General features: G+C 32.6%; 2 protein-coding genes across 4 annotated transcripts in view; one reads left to right on the top strand and one right to left on the bottom strand.

Moving 5' to 3' along the window:
* The window catches only part of LOC118188089 (uncharacterized), a 282,828-nt gene that overhangs the window by 254,420 nt on the left and 6,200 nt on the right, over window positions 1-22,208 (bottom strand). The window lies entirely within an intron of this gene.
* LOC118188087 (uncharacterized) overlaps window positions 9,917-22,208 on the top strand; it is a 70,087-nt gene continuing 57,795 nt past the window's right edge. The window contains exons 1-2 of one of the 3 annotated variants that reach the window (XM_035358440.2): window positions 9,917-10,253; window positions 19,901-19,955. In XM_035358440.2, coding sequence (XP_035214331.1) covers window positions 10,083-10,253; window positions 19,901-19,955 — 226 coding nt within the window. In that variant the 5' untranslated portion in view covers window positions 9,917-10,082. The remainder of the gene's footprint in view (window positions 10,254-19,900; window positions 19,956-22,208) is intronic. The other 2 variants (XM_035358439.2, XM_035358438.2) reach the window with 2 other exon arrangements.

Raw genomic sequence — 22,208 nt, 5'->3', positions numbered from 1 at the left:
TTATGTCAACACTCTTCTCCATTGGGTTAGGTTGATACAAAAGCGCAAGTTAATGAGATTCCGTCTTTGTACGAATGATGTTTAATGAATAGCATTTTTTTAGCCAAGATTGCTATCTAAAAATATACTTATACATATCGAATGTCATTATATACATCATTGCCTAATATTGTCGACAGTCTGAGTCCTAACTAAAATCACCGCAGCAAAACCTTAATTGCTTGAAACAGTGTTTTATCAATTGAAAACAAGTTACTTATTCATAAATCCGTTCTCCGTCCATTACTATCCAGTCCAGTTTGGGCCTATACCAATAATAATAATAATAATAATAATAATAATAATAATAATAGGTAAAAATTACAGATTTGCCAAAATTCTGTTCTTAGGCAAATAGTTAAAACTGAGTGGTATATCCCCAACAACAGAATTCATGAAGAACTGAGTATGGAGCAATTACGCTCACATTATTATAAACTTGCTAAAAGCTTTCATGAAAGACAAAAACAATTAACAACAATTAACATTAAGATTTGCAATTATGACTACAATGACCTAGCAAATATGAACAGGCCCATGGCCAACTGAATGTGCATATTATGTAATATTTATTAGAATATCTTTATGGTTTATGTTAACCTTCTCTTATTGTATCGAATACGTTCCTTTTAGTTTTACGTTCATAGTATTTATATCTTACTTATCGAATTCAAAACACCAGTCTTCGCCTAACCTTGCCTTTATCCACACACTCACCAGCTCGACGACTATTGGTCTGCATTCATTTGACATCGCTTAATACTTTAATTAGCATTCTCTTACTTCTGCCTTAAACATGAATTGTAAGTTATTAATTATTCACTTTAAAAATTTAATTATTAAAAAAAATCACCTTAGATAATATCTTTTAGATTATTTCGTCATACTATTCGCAATCCTTAAACTGTTCCACAAGGTGTAGAGCCTTGTCGCTCAGGCACCCTGGTGTACCAAACACCGTTCCACGGTGAATATAAGCACAAAAATAAATAAATAAGTAAAAAGAAGAAAGAAAACCTCAAAAAAAGAATTCGCATGACACGTGAGTTTGGAACACGGGAAGTGCACTCTCAGCAACAGCAGAAAATGAATAAATAAAAAAAGAAAAAGAAAATCAGAAAGGTTTTAGATAATAAATTACTCCAAAGGGGCATTTCTTTAACATTTTTGTGTTACCTTTATTTATTACTTATCATTTTCTTCGTACTTAAGCCATAAAATTCGGTTTAAAAGTAATATCGAAAGTAATTTTAAATTGAGCATATCTTTAGAATTTCCGATACACAGTCTCACGCGCTGGAGCTGAAAATGTTTTTTTTCTGTACAACGTTGGCATTGCTCGCTTTAAAATCCTTGAGTTTATTAATCAGCAATTCGTTAAAGTTTTACAAAATATGAAATCGAATATAAATATATTCTAGATTTCAAATTTCGACTTCCAGATGCTCATAGCTGCAGCATTGTTAGGTCATTCAAAATTTGATGGCTCTAGGTACCGTTGTTTCATCAGAATGAGAGGAATATCATACATTTATGCAGATTCTTCATTATTTAATTTCTTCCAATATAATACAGGGCGATAATCTTTGGTGGCAGCAGTTTGAAAAGTGATACAGCCTTTTAAAGATTTCAACGCAAAATGCCAAAACGAAAACAATAAAAGCCCCTTTGGACTAATAATAAAATAAAATAAAAATAAAAAGTAAATAAATAAATAAAAAATCTGAAGGGTTTCATATTTTAAATTACGTCCAAAGGGGCGTTTTTTTAACATTTTGAGTGTTACATTTATTTATTAAATATCACATTCTTCGCTCTTAAACCATAAAGAGGCCCACCAGCGGCCGAGCGGTAAAGTCGCTGAACACTGGTAGTTCGGTCCGAGGTTCGAATCCCGCGAACGGGCTGGCTGCATGGGTGTTTTCGTGGTTTTCCCCATGTGTAACGTGTATACGAGCCAGTTTCCCTTAGAAAGTCCTCCACGAAAGGCATCCCTCCTCTTAGGCAGATAGCCCTAGTGTGCTTTGCCATAATTAAATACACCAATACACCACACCTTAAACCATAAAACTTAGTTGAACAGCAATATAGCAAAATAATTTTAAATTGAGCATATCTTTAGAATTTCCGATACAGAGACTTGCGATAAAATAGTTTTTTCTGTACAACGTTGCCATGGCTCGCTTTGAAACCCTTGAGTTTGTTAATCGAAAATTCGTTAAAGTTTTATGAAATCGAGAACAAAACAAATTCCAAATTTCAAATTTGGGCTTTCACATGCCCATATTCGCAGTAGGATTACGTCATTCAAAATTCGATGGCTCTGTGTACTGTGTATCGTTGTTTCATCAGAATAAGAGAAATATACATACATTTATGCAGATTTTTCATTATTTAATTTCTTCAAATATAATGCAAAACTCTAACATTTGGTGGCAACAGTTTGAAAAGTGAAACGGACATTTATAGTGAACCAACGCAAAATTGCGAAACGAAAACAATAGTCCTTCAGGGACAAAGTTCCTTTGGACTAAAAATAAATGTGAACCCATTCCATCAGTTGTTAAAGACTAATATTTTTGCATAGAATTGATAATTCTATTATTAGACCAACAAAATTATAACATTTTTCTCGAAATATTTAAGCTACTGATAAATGTATAGTATTCACGATCGATTTATATATGAAGCCAACTACATTTTTTTCATGTAAGGTTTTTTTTAGTTACATTATATATAAATTTTATCATTTAAAAAATATGTTTGTTTATTAAGTAATTAAAAAAAGAAAATTCTCGGCAAAAAGAGAAGGACTGTATCGTACATTTTTTTTATAGAGTTCTTTAATTAGTGGGATGTACTAAGACTTACTGCAAACTGCTGAAGCATTAATAACTCTGCAGCTACTTTGAAACAAACCAAAATAAAAACTGAAGCGTGAAAAAAGGTATTCAAGAGGTTGCCCAAAAGAATATGCTAACTGCAGCTGGTGGTGACATCTAGTATGAGAATTTCCTACTAGCTATTATTATGAAAACTTTTCTGCCTCTTCTTTTGTGAGGTAATTTTAAAATGCTGTCCTTATTACATATATATTTCAACAAATTACATTTTAAAAAACTGCGAATCACTTTCAGAATTTAGCTGTTTATAGCATCTATGTTAAGAACCTAATACATCTACGTATTCCTCAAATTCCATGCGGCTTTAAAAATAATGCAAAGAACATCATACTACATAATCAGAAGATATTTGGAAAAATTCTTGTCACCATGGGCGTAGTCAGCTCAGATTACGGGGGTGGGTTTCCGTTAGCATATTTCACAAGTGCCCGTCTGTGTAGGTACCCAGGGAGTGGGTTCTAGGATGGAGCAATGGGCATCCCATTTTGCCAAGCAATTTTCTGTACTAAATAATTAAAGCATCGTCGATTTCGTCTGAAAGTTTTCATTGCGAAGTTACATCAAATATAAGCAATTATTAAGATTTCACTACCTGGTTGAAAGACTTTGAAATAAATATTGGACACTCCACAAAAATATCCATGTGAAATATTACTTGATAAGTGGTAAATAAGACGAAGAAAGAAATATGTGATAAGCATTTGAGCCCAATTGCCATCTGTACATAAAACTATGCATAAGAGAAAAATATTTACACCAATTATATATGTAAATAGAAGTCAGCACTTTTTATTGCAGTCTATATGTAAAAGATGTTCTATAATAATAGCCAATGCAGAATTTTATTCAATGTGCACTTTACTAATTTGCATCCGCATACATTTAGTGTGTTAAATTTCACATTTAATAACTTCTCACTATTAAACGTACTGTCTACACAAGCAATACTCATAAAACAGAATGAATTTATCTTATTCACAACGAATATATTCAGTTTATTCAGATATAACATTTAATGTTAACAATGGATATAATTAATTAATAAACAGTATGTATTCTGCATCTTACACTTTAAAAGTCAAAAGAATGCAAGCACTGAAAACACTAGATTTATTGTAACACTTCCAATCCTTCTCAGCTCAATTAAAATTCTCTTAATCCACAGGTGTTAGTAAATGCATAATATTCGAGGGTAATTGTAGCTTGAGTTATTTTTCTCGAAGCAAAGAGCGATAATGCGCCGTGAACATCAATCCAAATATTAATGCGTGATAAAAATCTCGAAAGTGAAATATCAGAGATTAATCAAACTCATAAAACGAAAGCACTACGATATTTTCTACAATTACGCTAAACATTTATAACTGCGAAACAAATGCAAATTAAAACGTAAACAACATACGCTCACTTGCACTAAGATTTAGCGTCACATGAGCAATAAAAGCTCATTGGTCTATTTTCGAAACTCCTCCCTCAGTGGCTACGTTGATGTGCACTTGTGAAATATGCTGCCCGTTACGAGTCGTATGGGTTTAGTGTTCCACCTATTACAGCATCTTCAATTATGTACGTAATTATTACGTAGCGAATATATTATGTTAATGGAAGTTATTTTAATATAAATAATAATTTTATTATGAATTTTATTAATAATAAAAGTATGTAACATAATTATGGATATATTGCATTTAATTATCGTATTTACAATTATTACCTTACTAACATATTAAATGCGTAGCTTAATTTTTTTTTTAAATTAATTAAAAATTATTATCAAAATATTAAAAGAATTTTTTAATTCTTCTTACTTTGGTTTCATAATACAACTATAAAGATAAATAAATATATATAATATCCATATTTCTGTTGTATATAATTATGTAATAAAGATATTGAATTAAATACATAAAAGTTGTAAATGCATCATTTAGTTTGGATATAAAATTAAATCCCAAATAAAAACTTTTGAGAAAAGCGAACATTTCTGGTCTTTTATTTTGGTTTGGCAATTAAAATATTACCGAATTCCATTTTTTCGTGGCTGTAAGCTCGTGGCTATATGAATAACTTTGTCAATTGATATTTCTTTGGTATACTGCAGTGCTCCGCAACCTTTTCTCACCTGCGACGCACAAAAAATCTTTCTGGAATTTCGTGGCATACCAAAGAGTTCCGAGTTATCAAGGAAGTGCCGAAAAAATTCAAATGCTGACACACTTACAATCACACGCACAACCACACAACAGGGAAATATATAAAAACATTTAAAATAGACATTATTAAGGAAAAACGATTGTCATTGTGTATTAAATACATGATAAAAAATTGCAAAATGTCAAATACATGTATTTGATTGCGGCACACTTATATCCTGCTCATGGCACACCGGTTGCGGAGCACTGGTATACTGAATGTGCATTAATGTCAAAGAATGTCTGCGTCGTTCCGTCATAGTAGCTATTTTCAAACCTTTTTCAAGGCACCTGCGGAACGTTCACATTCGCAAGGTTTTATCGGCAGTGTAGCTGCTATGTGTAAGAGCACATCAATAGTTTGGATAAAGATTTTATTCGAAGGTTTTTAAAGACAAAACTATGTGTCTGGAAGCTTTGCTTTGGGAATAGACAAAAAAATGCCGTCGCCACTGTTGTGTGTCGCCACAGTCATGTCTTCGTTTAGATGTTTTTCGGGAGAGGGTAAATCATATTTATATGTCACCTTCAACTCATTTACAGCAATTAATGATCTTACATGATCAGCCCAAACGGATGGTTGTATGCAAAACAGGGATGAAGCAGTCTTTTCTACATTTGAAAATTGAAATTTTAAATGGAAAGTAAGGTGGTCAAGTAAAGGGATTGCTAAAATAGTTTTGTAATAATTAAACACAAAACTAAAAAAAGCATTATTTCGCTAGCTTTGCTTTCGAATGATGCGTGTGAGTTTAAGCACGCTATACCTATTATTTTACACATTTGCCCAGAATGATCAAATATACTCTCAAAACTCTTTTCTACATTTTCACGCCCAGAAATATAAAACTCAATTATTTCCTGGACCATGCTATAGGCTTCCACACTATCAACAGCTCGTCCCTGAAGTTTAATTGTAATTCCTTCCAAATGAAATAGATGGTGATATGCTGTTATGAATGTTAGAATGAAAGCAGATGAAATGATTGAATTCGGCAGAACCGCAGAGTCTCGCTTACATTGCGCACTCAATTGATTTTGCACAGAAGCATCTGGTTTGGTTGAGCACACAATTTGCGCTAGGTTTGGTTTGGTTTATGAGATTAAGGCAAAGCACTCGAGGGCTAAGGGAGGGATGCCTTCGTGGAGGACTTTTTAAGGGAAACTGTCTCGTATACACGTTACACATGGGGAAAACCACGAAAACACCCATGCAGCCAGCCCGTTCGCGGGATTCGAACCTCAGACCGAACTACCAGTGTTCAGCGACGTTACCGCTCGGCCGCTGGTGGGCCAATGTGCGCTAGGAATTCAGTTATATCGAAAAAGCTCTGATAAAAAATTATGGTACGCCTTATACCACATGGCCCATCTTGTCCGATAAGGTCTAATTTTATTTTCGTCGACCTACATCATATGGGTTTAATGTAACCAAAAATACGAATTTATTATCCACCGAAACGCAAGACACTATAAGATACAAATAGACTTATATTTAAACTTATCCATGTAATAATATATCATAGAAGAGCAAATATGTTCATAACAGCATAAAAAGATTACTGAAAACACTGTTTTCTGAGTAGAATGGTGCATCACCGGAGTACCTAAGTGCGACGATCTTTCCTCCATCGAAAAATAAATTATTTTCGAATGAATCAACATAAATACAAAATTAAAAGTTCTAAGGTTTAAGCAAAAGTCCATAACAGTTGAGAAAATATTATAAAAATCACAGGTCTATAAGATAATCATGTATATTGAACAGTAGGTAAAAATATCGACTTGGCGACACGTGATGAACACGAGAAAAATAGGAGCACAGGCAGTTACGAAAATATAAGGCACATAATATATAATTTTAACGTAATAAACACAAAACAACATCATAAACTGATAGCCCAAAGTAGTGAAACACCTTTTTAAAACTTATCGTATGATAGATTCATTTCACAATTTTTATCTCAATATAAGTAATAATATTTTTAATTTAAAACAATCATTTGAATTTAAATAAAAATGGATTTCAGGCAATGCTTTATCTGCAAGATAAGAGTTGACGAATGCTAATGCGATTTTGCGCTTTTTATGTTCTAGTCAATATTTTGAAGAATTTACAATTTTTCTATTAGCAGTGTTCATTTAAACGATTTATTGGAATTTATGATTTGAATACAAAATTTAAAAAAAAGAGAGAAAATAAGAAAGCTTTCAAATTTGACATTACGCCCAAAATAACGTTTTGTGTGTACCGTTATTTACTAAATACCATGTATTCGCACTTAAGCCGCTGAGGGCACTTTAATAAGAGTTATTTGACGTTTTCCCGTACAGGGAAGTGACTGGAGTTTGGTAGAGAGTTGTCATTTGGAATTCCCAAATTCTCTAGTTGGCTGTGAAACTTCCTAGATATTTCTAATTTCGAAAATATTATTACAGTACAAAACATAATATTGAGAATAAAATACATAAAAATTTGACCGATAAATTGTCATGAGCTATTTACAACAAAGGCAAGCTATTTACAATTTATGAGCTATTTACCATTATTTATGAGCTGTTTACAATTATTTATGAGCTATTTACAACTCCAGATTATAAAATTAATCAGGATAATTCTGAGGCAATACAAAAATCTTCATGAAATTCTATATACAAACATGCACAAGTTTTCGGATAAAGTATTTACAGTTGCAAAAAATCAAATTGCAGTAAATAAGCTTCCTAAAATAGAGGGAAAATTAATTAAACTTCCGCAAAGAACCCCCTGGCGCTTCCGCACAGAACTCGCTGGCGAGCGTGTACGTTTTGCCGCTAACTTCGCCAACAGTTTTAGGAGTATACGATTAAGTTTTTAAACAAAACATGATATAAATCAAAAATTAGGGTTTTAAACATGATATTTAGTGCATAGCATGATATTAAACATATGTAAGTGAAACTAATCAAAAAATTAAGTGATTAGACATATTAAATTATTTGTAAGATAAACTTTGCTTCTTAAACAGGAAAGTTAGTGCAATTAAATTCATGTTAACAGAAAAGCGTCATATTAAGCATATGCAGGTAAAATTTAGTTGGTTTAACATGATCGCCACAAGGCAAAAATACATAAAAACCTCAAACTATCTTTATTAAAAATGTAAAAATATAAAACAATTAAATTTTTTTAACTGTTATTAAATTAAAATTATTATTAATTATAATTAAAATTAAAGTTTCTACGCAAAAACAAGCAATTCGGCGAGCGGGGAAGAAAGCTGATTTTTTGGTGTAAAAAACTGAAAATTTACTTTTGGTCCCACTCGGCAAAAAGACACTGAAGGTGCAGAAACTGACGCAATTCACTATTCTTCTAAGTTTCAAATATAAACAATTATGGCTGCTGTGGTAAAAAAAATTAGGCTTAGACGCATTTAAACAACTTTTACATTGTTAATAATTCTAAAACTATTGCATGCAGATTAACTAAAGGCATAAAATCCTTAACCGGAAGATAAGAACAATATAATTCAATTATTTTTAAAGAAAAAAATGCACAATTTACCAACATATAGTGATAATAAAAAAAACTTAGCTCACGGAGCCAGTAAAAGATTGGCTATTTCATGCTGATAGCAACCTAAAAAGGAAGGCGCACAAATACATGTTATAGTATTCCTATGTACAAAATTTCAAATTTTCCGAGGCTACACGATTTTTGAGTTACGCGAGATACATACATACGTACGTACAAATGTCACGAAAAAACTCTCTTCTGAATTCATTTTAAATTCTTTCTGAAACCCGTTTTTGTAAAAAGAGTCTTTTATTCTGTTCATACAAGTAGATGTCATGCAAAAACATCGTTAAATTGCATACACTAGCGGTTAAAACGGAAATTTCGTTGAAATATGATACACGAAAACTTTCACGATCACAATATTTCCTTTATTTCGTATAAAGAAGTAGAGAAGGAAAGTATATGTTAACATTATTATTGAAGTAAATGTTGAATTAATTCCATAAAAGAGCTGAAGAAAATTTGTGCACTTATATCTAGGAATACTTCATTTTTTTAGAACCCCTCCCCACCTTTTTAAGTAAATTTCCCTAAAAGGATATGCATTTTAATTGTTCTTAAAATTTCTGTAAAGGAATCTTGCCATTATGTTTAACTTCACACCGAAATAAGTATTCGAGTAAGTATCAGCTAAATTTTCCTTGTAAAGACCACTTTTTAATAATTTTACTTTCAGAAGCCATCTGTTCGATTCTGTGAACAGGGTATGTGCACAAGTTGTTGGATTAATGAAATTTGTGAAATCAATTACAGCTGCAGCATATAATGCCCATGCAGGCCTAAGAGGTCCGCTATCATCAGTAATAATAAAAAGTTGTTCCCTTTGCCACGTGCTTCTTTATCAGAGGTATCAGAATCTCCGCCTGATATGTTTGTAGTGAATATGTTTTCGATGAATGCAATAATTCTTATGAGACACACCACAGCAACATTTTCTTAATCAAGGAGAGATAATTTATTCATTATTAAAAAAATTCAGAAACGAGAGCATGAAAATCAAACCAAATAACAGCAAATAAGTGAAGAAAAAAAAAAAAGGCGTGCAAGACGAATGTGAAGCTGCGGCGTACGAAATTACTAAAACCAATGAAACAAACCAAAAAAAAAAAAAAAAAAAAAAAAAAGTAAGAGGAATAGTTGTTATCTCCACACTCTTCCTACCACTGACTGAGAAATAAAAGTTCGTCACTGATTTCGAACCACGTGACTATCGTTCAAACTCTCCTCTACCACCTACTATCGCGGCTTACAGCACCACTTGGAAATTGCATAGCGAGTACACAACAGTCAATGCTAAATACGATTTGTATAGCGTCTTGTAGTTTTCATTCAAATTATTATGTAGAAAAAGGATTCCGCCGTTTCAGTTGAATCTAAAAATAGTAAATGTACCACTTTCCGTGTAGACTTTCGGTTTACGCAATCATTTCCTGTTTCATTGCGTCTGGATTCTGTTCATGTGAATATGAAAGCGAAAGTGTAGTTGACGTTCCTTGTTTAAATCATAAAATTTTCATTAGGAAGAATTGTCAGTATTATTTTGTGCAGCAAAATATGGTAAGTGGGAATTCCATAATTTTACTTCCAAGATGTTAATAAATCATAACTTATCAGTGAATTTCGATATAATTTGAGGGTATGTCGCGAATTAATCTTTCACGACAGTTACAGCTATGCCGGAATAGGTTTAATCACGGACGGGATTGGCGATATTATGTTGAGCAGTAAAGGAGTCATTTTGGTGTTGGCGACAGTTTTAGATATATTCTAGAAAAATATTTATTATTTCATGCTAAAATCAACTATATTTATGCTAAAAGCGTAACTTTGTTATTATTTTTAATTATTGCATATCAATTTGTTAAACATTTTCTAAAACTAAAATAACAAGCTTTTCAGCAAAAGCTTTAATAATGGTTTGTTTCTTCTTTTGTTGCAAATAAATGCAATTAATGGATATAGTTCCTTCTTATTTCGCTAATTAAAGGACGACGCATTAAATAGCTTTGATGCCCGCTATCGCATTTTAATATTCCAAAGAACATCAGTTAATAATAAGGAAAGAGGGTCCACCACATACATGAAAGATGTAACTTAATTTGAATACATGTGAGAATACTCTGTGTTACTTTGCTAAGTAAAGTGAATTTTAACAAGCAAAGTAGAAGAAAAATTGTCGCCAATATTTCTTCTTCAGGAACAAATAAATTTAACCATTTGACAGGATTCTATGAAATACACGAGTGTCTGAAATAAGCTTAGTTTTGCCAGTTGCGAATGCACTTAAGCTCAGTTATTTACTTTTAAATTTGGCTCTAGTGTAGAATTGGGTGCCCTTTCAATTAACGACAAATTTTGCTCAGTTTTGGCGATGAAACCCCATTTCTGGCTAGCATGATAGTTTTAACTTTGTTTTAGCTTCCTGGTTTTTTTAAATAAAATTAGATCGATGTGTACGTGCACAAAGTTAAGGCAGTGCGCAATGCCTAGTGTGTGCAATTCTCTGATTTTTATTTATTTTTTTTTAAGCGGAAATAGATCGATGTGCACATGGATACCGAGTGTGTGCAATTCTTCGACGTCTTATTTTAGTTTTGTGTAGCGGCCATCTTGAAGTTGTGCCTTCCTGGCGCCGTGCACTTAAATCTTTCATATAAACACGTAATACATCATTTTCTTCCTGAACTCCTTTCCAAACACATAATATTTCGTAAATTGCTCAAGAACTCGTTGCTAAATTGCCGATAATCATTAAATGAAGATTAGTCATCAGATTTATTGGAATTTTAATAAATATACAAAATTAAAGCAATAATAAGACCAAATAAAATAAGCAAAAGTTGAAAATATTTGAAACTAATGTTTATTTTAAATATTTCTAAAAAATATAAGATAAATAATAAACTATGGGCTAAGTTTTAAAAGTCTGGTAGCAGCTTCATAGTTTAAATCATAGTTAACTAATAGCAATTTAAGAGTCAATTGAAATATTGCTTCTTTCTGTGCATTTAATCTCTTTTACCGTACATGTTTAATATTTATTATGCAACTCTTAATCATATTTATTATAATGCAAATTTTAATCTTTATCCTGCCTTTACAAATCAATGAAATTTTAATCTGAGAAATATATATAGTGGGTACAAAAAGTATTTGCACACATACATTTTTGTTCACAATTTATAAGAAAATGCATTAAGAAATACAAAAATTGGCATTTAAAAATAGAATAAGCTTATTCATTTAAATTAATTACAAAAAATACAATAATATTAATAAAAGACATTTTTTGCAACAATATTAAAATAGCTTATGTCAAAAAAGTATTTGCACGCTCAACTCAACTTTAGCAAATTTGCATTTTTATGCTATTATTTGACAGTCATCCCGCAGTAAATAACATACGTAAGACGACTATAAAAGGAGGTGTTGTCGAAACGTTATCAGTTGATTGTCGATTCAAATTGTAATGGCACCTAAGAAATCTGAATTGCCGATTTCGTTGCGAGAAAAAAAAAATTTTTCTGTACGTGAAAATGGCCTAAGTTATCGAGAAATAGGTAAAAAAGTAAATATTTGCTTCTCTACTGTTCGGTATGTTATAAAGAAAGAGGATCTACATCAAATAACTTGCGCTCTGGACGCCCAAAGAAACTTTCACTGCGAATGAAGCGAAAAATCATAAGAGAAGCATAAAAAAATCCATTTGTTAGTGCAATTACTTTAGCCAATGATGTCGCTTCAACATCTAGAGTTCAAATCTGTGCTCAAAGTGTTCGAAATGTCCTGCACGATGCACACATTTATGGGAGATCACCAAGGAAAAAACCTCTCATAACTGAACGAAATAGACTGAAGAGACTTGAATTCACTAAGGAATATATCAATAAGCCAATTGATTTCTGGAAAAATGTCATATTCTCCGACGAGAGTTAAGTTCAATATCTTTAAAAGGCAGGAAATTAGTTTGGAGAAAACCTTGTACTGCTTTCATATTAAAAATGCGTTACCTACAGTTAAACATGGAGGAGGTTCTGTTATGATTTGGGGGTGCATGGCTAGCAAAGGAGTTGGTAATTTGTGTTTCATTGATGGGAATATGATAGCTCGAACCTATATTGATGTGTTGCGAGATAATTTTCCACAAAGTGCAATAAAATTGGGTATCAGTAATTCGTACTATTTTCAGCAAGACATTGATATTTTTTTGATACGAGATATTTTAATTTTGTTACAAAAAAGCATTGTTATTTATTTTATTGTAATTTTTATGTTTGTTTTGGGTGATTAAACTTATTCTGATTTGGCAATACCAATATTTTTATTTCTTAATGCTTCTTTTTATGAATTGCAAACAAAAATGTAGGTGTGCAAATACTTTTCTTACCCACAGTAACACCAAATGAAGAGGTTCTCACTCTTATTTGCTCCATCTCTAACGCACAAATGAAAATGAACTTTTAAAAAGCGTCTGTTTGGTTTGGTTTATTTGATTATGACAAAGCACTCGAGGGCTGTCTGCCTAAGGAAAGGGATGCCTTTGTGCAAGACTTCTAAAGAAGAACTGGCTCGGATACATGGAGGATAGAGGAGAACTGGCTTACACATGGGGAAAACATGAAAACGCCCATGTAGCCAACCCGTCTGCCGAACTACCAGTGTTCAGCTACTTTATCGTTTGGGCGCTGGTGAGCCGCTAGTGACCCAATCGTCCAATGCTGGCGGTGAAGAATCATCATCCATGACCTTTTTTTAGTTCGGGGGCCATTGCTGAGTCATTAGGTTACTTTGAAGCAAGAGACATTAAAAACGAGCGATGCCTTTGCCGGGACTTGAATCTCTTGAATACGCGCCGAGTGTGCTACCGTTACACCACGAAAGCAGGCTGAAAGAAGGGAGAAAATACCTTATAAATAAGCGTCAGCTTTTATTTTTCTATGTCTACAAGCTATTAACCCAGCTTTCAGGAGGCAACGTCTTACAGTACTGACACACTGTGATCTTCCCACTTTAATTTTAATTGTGTGGATGGCAATCTACAGTTTCTCAGATTTATCCCTATAAATTTACTGTCTTTTGACGAATGTATGCCGGAAGTAGGGCTGCAAATCTTATTGATGTCCTGCGTATCTGAGGTTTTAGCTTTGCATTTAAAAATTAAGTCGGTAAATTATCATTAATTTTAGTTATATTAAGTAATTGATTATATACCTATGCATATATTTTGGAGTGCTTCCAGTTCTTTCATGGCATAGCAGTTTCTGAGCTATTACAAAATAGCTAGCTTATTTCTGAGCTATTATATTTTAAACTATTGCGAAAGCCATAAATTAATTTCTAATCAATTATTAAATATATAAATGTTAGAAGATAAATATTGAATCCACACAAATTGCTATCAAAATAACCAGTGTATCTTAGATATTATTTAAAACGATGATTGTACTTTGTATTTTCCAATAAAGAAATCATTCCTGCATAATCCTATGTATACGTTGAAAAATTTGGCTATGAAATTCAAAGTAACATTGTTTTACCTGCCAATTCAATGAAACTTTATTTTGCTGAAATGGTTTTATTTGCAGGTTTGTTAGTTTTGTGGGCGTTTTGAAATGGCTTATGCTGCAATGAAAGACGTGGTGGCAAAATTTCAGTCACGTATTTTGGATTGTGTGTAAGGTAAATTCAGTATCAAAAGGTACGATGTTAGAGTTGTTAATGAATCTTTTGTTCACGGATGTGTTTATGCGCGGATTGAAGTGTACTTTTGGAATTTCTGTGGGAGTCAAAACTTCTGAAGCGGAGATTGACGTGTCCAAAATGTGGAGCTGATATGAGAACTCGTACGAAGAATGGCGTTTCCGGTGGACTTGTGTGGGTTTGCAGGCAAATGGGTTTTTCCCCCTTCCCAATGGAAGATAGTGAGCAATTACAAATGTAACCCAGTTCATTAATCTATACAAGGTCAGATGTGGTGGTCTTTTTATTATGGAGGCACCCAATAGGTAGGCCACCATCGCCTTTCCTATGAAGGGACGGCAACCATGCCTTCTCCAGGATTCGAACCCAGGCCCTTCGGTATCGCAGTCAGCTTTCCTGACCACTATACCGACTGGGCGGCTTGCAGGCAAATGGTTTAGGGTAAAGTATGTGGTAAAGTATGTGGTAAAGTATGTGGCTGTCAGCAAAGTTTAATATTTGGATCCTGGTTTCTGTGTAGTAAGTTAGCTTTGGAGGATGTTTTTATCGTTACTTTCGAAATTTTGAATCGCAGAAAGACGTGATGTAGTCACTTTTGTTCACAGACGTTGTGTTTGAGTGGAGAAATTTTATTCTCGAATGTATGCTGGACTTTGTATGCTCTGTGTCTCAGAAGATCATGGAGGTAAGAAAGGAATTTCCTACCTCCATGCAGAAGATAGGGGGGGAGGATAAAGTGGTGGAAATTGCTGAGTCTAAGTTCGGCAAATGGAAATATCATTGTGTTGAGGGGCAGTAGGTGTTTCGAGGTGTGGAAAGAGAGTCTGCGAGATTGTTTTTTGTGGCTGTGAACGTGATAGAAGTAAGGAAACTCTGATGCAATGTACTAAAGAGTGGATCAAGCCTGGTACAACTATTTTTTCGGAGGGCTGGTAATCGTACAACGATTTAGGAAAAGGTTTCTGAACATTTATTTGTGAATCATAGTGTCAGTTTTGTGGATAGTAAGTCTGGCTGTCATATAAATACGATAGAGAGTACGTGGTGGGATATTAAAACTACGTTACCTACTTATAATCGGAAATGTGATTTTAAGTTTTATTTGGCGGTTTTTGTGTTTTTCCATTACTGTTCTGAAACGGGAGAAGATTCTTTCAACAAATTTGGATAAATTGTAAGAATTGTTGAGTGGGATAAATTGAAAATTTGTTTGTAGAATATTTTATGAAAGTGTTTGTGTTTCTTGTTTGGAATTGTTGTTTAGCTAATGTTTGAAATTGATATTTCTGCTGATTGAAGAAGCATTCAGAATGGTAAATGAATTTTATTTTATTGTTGTCCTTATTTTGTAGAATGTTATGTTGAATATTTTTTTTCTATGAATTTTTGTCGTTATTGTTGCTTTTTTAATTGTTTGATTGTTTGTAATTTATTTTAGTTAGTTTAATTTATTTTATTCATTTGTGCTCAATGCGTAGGCTGTGCGCGATGCCTAGATTGTGTAATTCGTTGATGTTTTTTCAAGTTAAAACAGAACGGTGTGTACATGGTATTGTTTGAAATTTATTGTTGTTATGTTAGTTTATTTTAGCGAGGTGTGCGTAATTCCTAGATTCCTACATTGCATAGATTGTGCAATTCTCTGATTTTTTTTTAAAGTTAAAACAGATTGCTGTGTACATAGATTCTTGTCAAATATATATGGTTAAAAATTTTACGTTTTTGCTATCTAATTTTTTTTTTGTTTTTGTTTCGAATTTTTGGCGTGAATTGTGTGTTAAAAACGTGGTTTTTGCAGACATTTTAGGCTTAAAGTTCGAAATGTAAACAAAACAGTTAGATAGTAATATGGAGCGGAGTTTGTCCCCAAAAGTGTTTGGCCAGAAATATGTCGCCAATCAAGGGCGTGTATAAGAGTAGTTCCGAAGTAAATACATCAGCCTGTTTCTGACTTAACAAAGACACAAAAATTAGAATTTAATACTCAAAATATTCTTAGAAAATTAGTCAAATAATCTCTGTCTTTATTATTCCAACCTCTATAGGCCGGAGTAAGCAGTGATGCAATAAATTGAAAACTTTCAGCATCAAAACCACAAACAAGCTTAAAAAAGTTTTAAAATCTAAAATATTTTTCATTTTAAGCAGACCGAGTCGAAAACCCAAAACATGTAAACACAAGCAATCGAACATAGGAAAAAATAATAACATATGAAAATTTGATACCAAGGCTAACATTAATGAGTGCAAAAAATTGCAAAATTATACCATCAAAGCCGTAAATTAGCTTGAGAAAACTTGAGACATCTAACAAAAACTTTTTGAGTAAACCGAGTCCAAAAAAACAAAACATATAAACACAAGGAAGCCAACACATGAAAAAATAGTATACGAAAACTTAATAGCCCCCCCCCCAAAGAAGACCTAAGTAACATTGAAATCGTTTAATTGATTTACAAGTATGAATGTCTCATGGGCGATTACATTAGCTACATTAGCTATATTTTTGCGTAGTAAATTTCGATACTGCGACGTCATAAGCATTGCAGTATTGTAGTGCTTTGATACTGTCATTTCTAGTTTTCTAAAAAAATATTAAATCTTAAGCTTTTAGATTTTGTATTACGACCAACGGGGCGTTTTTTTTTTTTTTTTTTTTCTTTTTTTTTTCTTCTATTTACGCACACATACACGATTCGAGAGCATTTGGGCTAATGTCCCTTTGGGTTAAAAATACTTTAAAAACGCCATATCTTTAGAATTATCTTTAGAATCCGATAGACAGTCTCGCGCGCTGGACATAAAAATGCTTTTTTTTTTTTTTTTTTTTTTTCCCATACAGTGTTGCTCTTGCTCGTTTTGCAATCGTTGAATTTGTTAATCAAATATTCATTAAACGTTTTCAGAATATGAAATAAACAATAAAACAAATTCCAAATTCAGTCTTCCAGATGCTCAGATTCGGCTGGAGGACTACGTTATTCAGAATTTGATGGCTATAGGTACCGTTGTTTTTCCCAATGCGAGAAACATACGTACATTCACGCAGATTCTTCATTATTTAGTTTCTTTAAATATAATATAGGTCAATAATATTTGGTGGTAACACTTTGAAAAGTGATACAACGCTTTTAGTAATTTACAGCAAAATGCCGTTTGAAGACTAATAGCCCTAACGCTCTTTGGGCTAAAAAAATAGAATAAAAAATAAGTATAAAGAAGAGTTAGTTCTTAAATCTGTAACATTAGAGCATCAGTTGTTTTGAAATAAAAAAAATAATTCGAGTTATCCAGTAAGATATGACTAGTGTTACGCCTAGCATTTACTAGGTAATGAAATTTGATTAATGACAAATTTTAAACTGATTAATAATGTCGAAATAATTAGGTCTTCTAATAAAACATTAAATATGATGATAATTTACAAAGGAATTACCTGAATTATAACTGCGAAATACAACTACGAATGTCACATGCTGTCCACCAAAAAAAATTAAGCTGAAGTGATGCTTTACTCACGAAAAAAGTTGTAGTGCTCAGTGTCAGAATTATTTATGTGTATATATATTTTTTATTTTCATTGGTCTAAAAAGTTTGTAGTGCTTGATACAAAAATATTTTCAAAAAAGTTATAATAAATTTTGAAAAATAAATCTATATATATCTAAATTCGAAGAAATTAAATAAAATTATCGTGATTCATTTAATCACTTTAATCTTTGATCAAGTAATCTTTTCACTACAGGTATTTTTTAACTTTTTCCAAATTATTCATTCTTCAAAATTAATTTTAAATTCTCAGAAAAAAGTTTTACACTAAGCACTAAAATTTTTTCTATCAATGAAAATTAAAAATGTAATAATTTTTATCCTAAACACTACAGCTTTTTTCGTTCGTTGAACTAAATCGTCCTAAAACATCTCCTTAGCTTAATTTATCATATGACAACTGACTGACCGTATTAAGCAATTAAAAAGGGTCTCATTCGGCCGGCGGGCCGCCTTTTGCTCAGCCCCGCCTTAGAACGACCTCTAGATTTTATTACCCCATATGTCTTCAGTGGTTGGAATGGATTGGATTTTTAAATTTAATGATGTAGCACACGAGGCAATCCATGTAAGGAGAGAGAGACCTCCTTGAGGAGGTATTAAAGGAAGGTGATTTGCATTCACACTACAAATGGAGGAAACCACGAAACTCCAATGAAGGCAACCCATTCCCTGGGATTTCAACGCCGCTGAATTACCAGTATTCACCAGTGTTACTCTTTCGGCCACTGATGGGCATGTCTTGAACGATCTTTTTTCAACCGAGCGTGCCTTCAGCACAACATTCGCTGCTTGATCGTCACGTCAGTGGCTCACGTACAGCCACTAGTCGCTCGGAAGGGATTATTAGAAGATTGAGGATGACAGTAGACATCATCCATGTGTTTTTGCATCGCCTAACTGCCTTAACCGTAACTTCCATTTTTATAATAGAAAGCATTTTTTCCGATGTATTTAGTCTCTCCTATTCCAGGCACACCGATCGGTATAGCGGTTAGAACTCATTGCTGTTGTATCGCTCGTTGGGAAATCGGACCCGGTGTAGGCATGCATGTTTGTAAATATATAGAGTCTGCGCTCCGTGTGGGCATTCAAAATTCACGGAGAGCCTAAAGTTTTTGAGAGAGGTTTGGTGGTAGGGGTAAAAAGTGAGAGACCCTCGGAGTCATTCCCGGGGTGCTTTCTAGCGAAACTGGAGAGGAGCTGGGCAAAGTCTTACTATAACGCACACGGTGCTCATGCCCAACGGTAGATGCAGTCTCGAGTTCCATGCTACGATAAAAAACGTGGTCTTGTCCTGAGTAGGTCAGACGAGTAAGATAGCCCACAACAACAGGATTGTTCCGTTATTTTTCAAAAGCCCTCGAATTAAATCACTTTTCTTTCCCACTAAAATATATACATTTATATTTTAAAACGGACAATGAAAAAAGAGGGGGGGATTAAAATTTGGAGAACAGTGCGATTAGAGCCCATTGATTTAATGTTATTTCATGTTGCCATTTTGATTTATTGAGATTACCATCAATGAACTTCGATAAAGATGGACTTTGTTCTAATAAATGCTGTTTTAAAGTGAAACTGAGTTGTTTTTCAAAATTTTAGAATAAAAACATAAAATGAAAAATACACAAAAAAATTTCGAGTTTTTCCGAGAATTGTCTTAAGTTCTTAGTAGAAAGAATGTTTCGGGATCAAATGGAAATTTTAAATATCGGGTAAGTACTCGATAAAAGAATTATATTTTGTGCAGAAAAAATATTTACTTCAAAAGCCAGTTTCGTAGATAAAAAATAATATACGAAAGAAGGTTTTTTTTTTACTCACTGATTTAGAATAATTTTTACTGACTGACTAAATGTCTGTTAGAAATTCATGCATTATCAAATTGCATTTTGAAATAGCTATTAAAATATTAAATATCATATATTCTCAATAAATGGTAATGTTTTTAGAGGCAAGAAGTGAAGTATCTCCTAAAATGTTACATGGACGAAGATCTTCGTGAAGGTAATAAATTTTAATTATTATATGCATAATGTTTTTTAACTTTATCGTTGTTATTTTAATCATCACTTTCTTTTTATATACCGTGAAACTTGTTGTAGTTATACAGGTTTTTGCATTGTAATACGACTTTTTTTTTTCATCAGTCAGATATTAATTTTTAAGCACAAATTTAACAAAATTATGAACATATTACTGAGGTTATTGTAAACAAACAGAGTATAAGACAATGCTAATTTTGAAAAAATACTGATTCAGTTACAGTACTGTTCCTTATTGACATAAAATATCTTCGCAGGCTTAAAACAGAATTTTCAGCAGCTGTTAAGAGTTGGTGTCTATTATAAATAAAAAAAATTATGTAAAGAATTTTATTATACGGATATTTTTACTAGTGTGAATTTATCACCGTTGTACTTGGGGTAAGGTTCAAACTATAAATGGGTTTTGTACAGTTATATACAGAATAAAATATGCGACAAAGAAAAAATAAATAAATAAAAAAGAGGGGAAAAATCAGATTTTATATTATGCCGAAAGGGGAGTTTTTTTAACGTTTTATGTGTTAGCATTATTTATTAAATATCATGTTCTTCGCACTTAAACCACAAAATTCAATTCAACAGCAGTGCCACGAAAAAAGAAACCTTGTGCATACAATATCCGTGCTTGGAGAAGATGCACACGATGTTAATGGAACGCTTTGAAATCGTTGAGTTTGTTAATAAAAAATTCGTTAAAGTTTTACAAAATATGAAATAGGTAATAAAACAAATTCCAAATTTGGACTTCCATAAGCTCATATTCGAGTAAAAGACTACGTTATTCAAAATATGATGTCTCGAGGTACCGTTGTTTTTTCACAGTGCGAGAAGCATACATACATTTAGGCAGATTCTTCATTATTTAATTTCTTTAAATATAATGCAGGGCTCTAATATTTGGTGGCAACAATTTGGAAAGCGATTCAGACTTGTCTAGTGAACCAAAGCGAAATGCGAAACGAAATAGCCCTTCTCAGCTGACGTTCCTTTTTTGACGTTCCAAGATGTGATGATAAATCAATACATGATGGATTACTGTTTAGTATTTAGAGTAGGCACTTTTCCGTTTGAAAAAAAATTCTATGTAAAATAAGAACAAAGTAATTTTTGATTAGATATAGTTAATTCATTAAAAAAACTAGTGATGATGCAAAATGCGCAAAGGTGTATGTGTGTGGGGGGGGGGAAACGAAATGAAAAGTTTAAGAGTGAGATCCCAATTCACCATTTTTCTTCACTGCAATGCATCGCCCTAACCGCTTAGCTAACTGTAATGTTGCTCTGGGCTAAAAATGATGGAACAAACAGAAGTCATTGTGAAATGTAGTTCATTTAAGATTAGTATTACTTACTTCTGTAAGGAAATTTACTTCTTGCTGTTTACAAATGCATGGCGTACCGTCCTCGTAAATTTCGTAGATGTGTTTTATAGTCACAATCAACTGCTTTATTCTATTTCACAGTCAACTGCTTCATTGTAGAATATTTTGCTGATGAAGTTAGTTCTTGATGTTATTTGATACAGAGACGTCCTTTTGGAGGTACTTGCGCATGAAATAAGAAGCATTTGTAATAAGGCCGACAATTTTATTTTGAAGAAACAGTAATTTATTTTGGTTCATATTGCTTACTGTGATCCATGCAAATTAAGTGTATGAATATATTTGTCGAATGATTGCTTTATAAATATGCAGTATTTCCGTTTAAGAAAAGTTGCAGTTTCTGCCAATAAATGGTTTCAGAGAACTGAGGATTCTGTGAACATTGTTAATATTTTTATTGATGTAGGCAATTACAATTTCTAAATAAAAACTCATTGCTATGGGATTCCGACATCATATTGAAAAGTATAAACAACTCAAATACTTCTATATTTTCTTCACTTAAATTTTTACATAACTTCATATCTAACTTTACATAATTTCTTAAAAATAACATTGTGTTGATAAAAAATTGCAAGTTCCATACAAAATATCATGAAATTTTCATTTTCTTCAACTACTAGTCTGAAAATGTTTAAAAGGGACAGTCACAGATAAGCACCTCAGCGATAGTTAGGTGTTCAGTTTTCATTTGGTTCAATTCATTTTCAATACTTTCAACTTGGTCTCCTTAAATCAAAGGGATCTACTATCAACTTTCTAAACCAACGGGACCTTTATCACCTTTTCAGTATATATTTACACTAACTTAATATTCGTCTTTTTAACAC

This window comes from Stegodyphus dumicola, chromosome 10, assembly GCF_044657685.1.
Source record: "Stegodyphus dumicola isolate Sdum_Otavi_A_Nest chromosome 10, ASM4465768v1".
Lineage (NCBI taxonomy): Eukaryota > Metazoa > Arthropoda > Arachnida > Araneae > Eresidae > Stegodyphus > Stegodyphus dumicola.
This window is presented reverse-complemented; position numbering and strand designations above follow the sequence as displayed.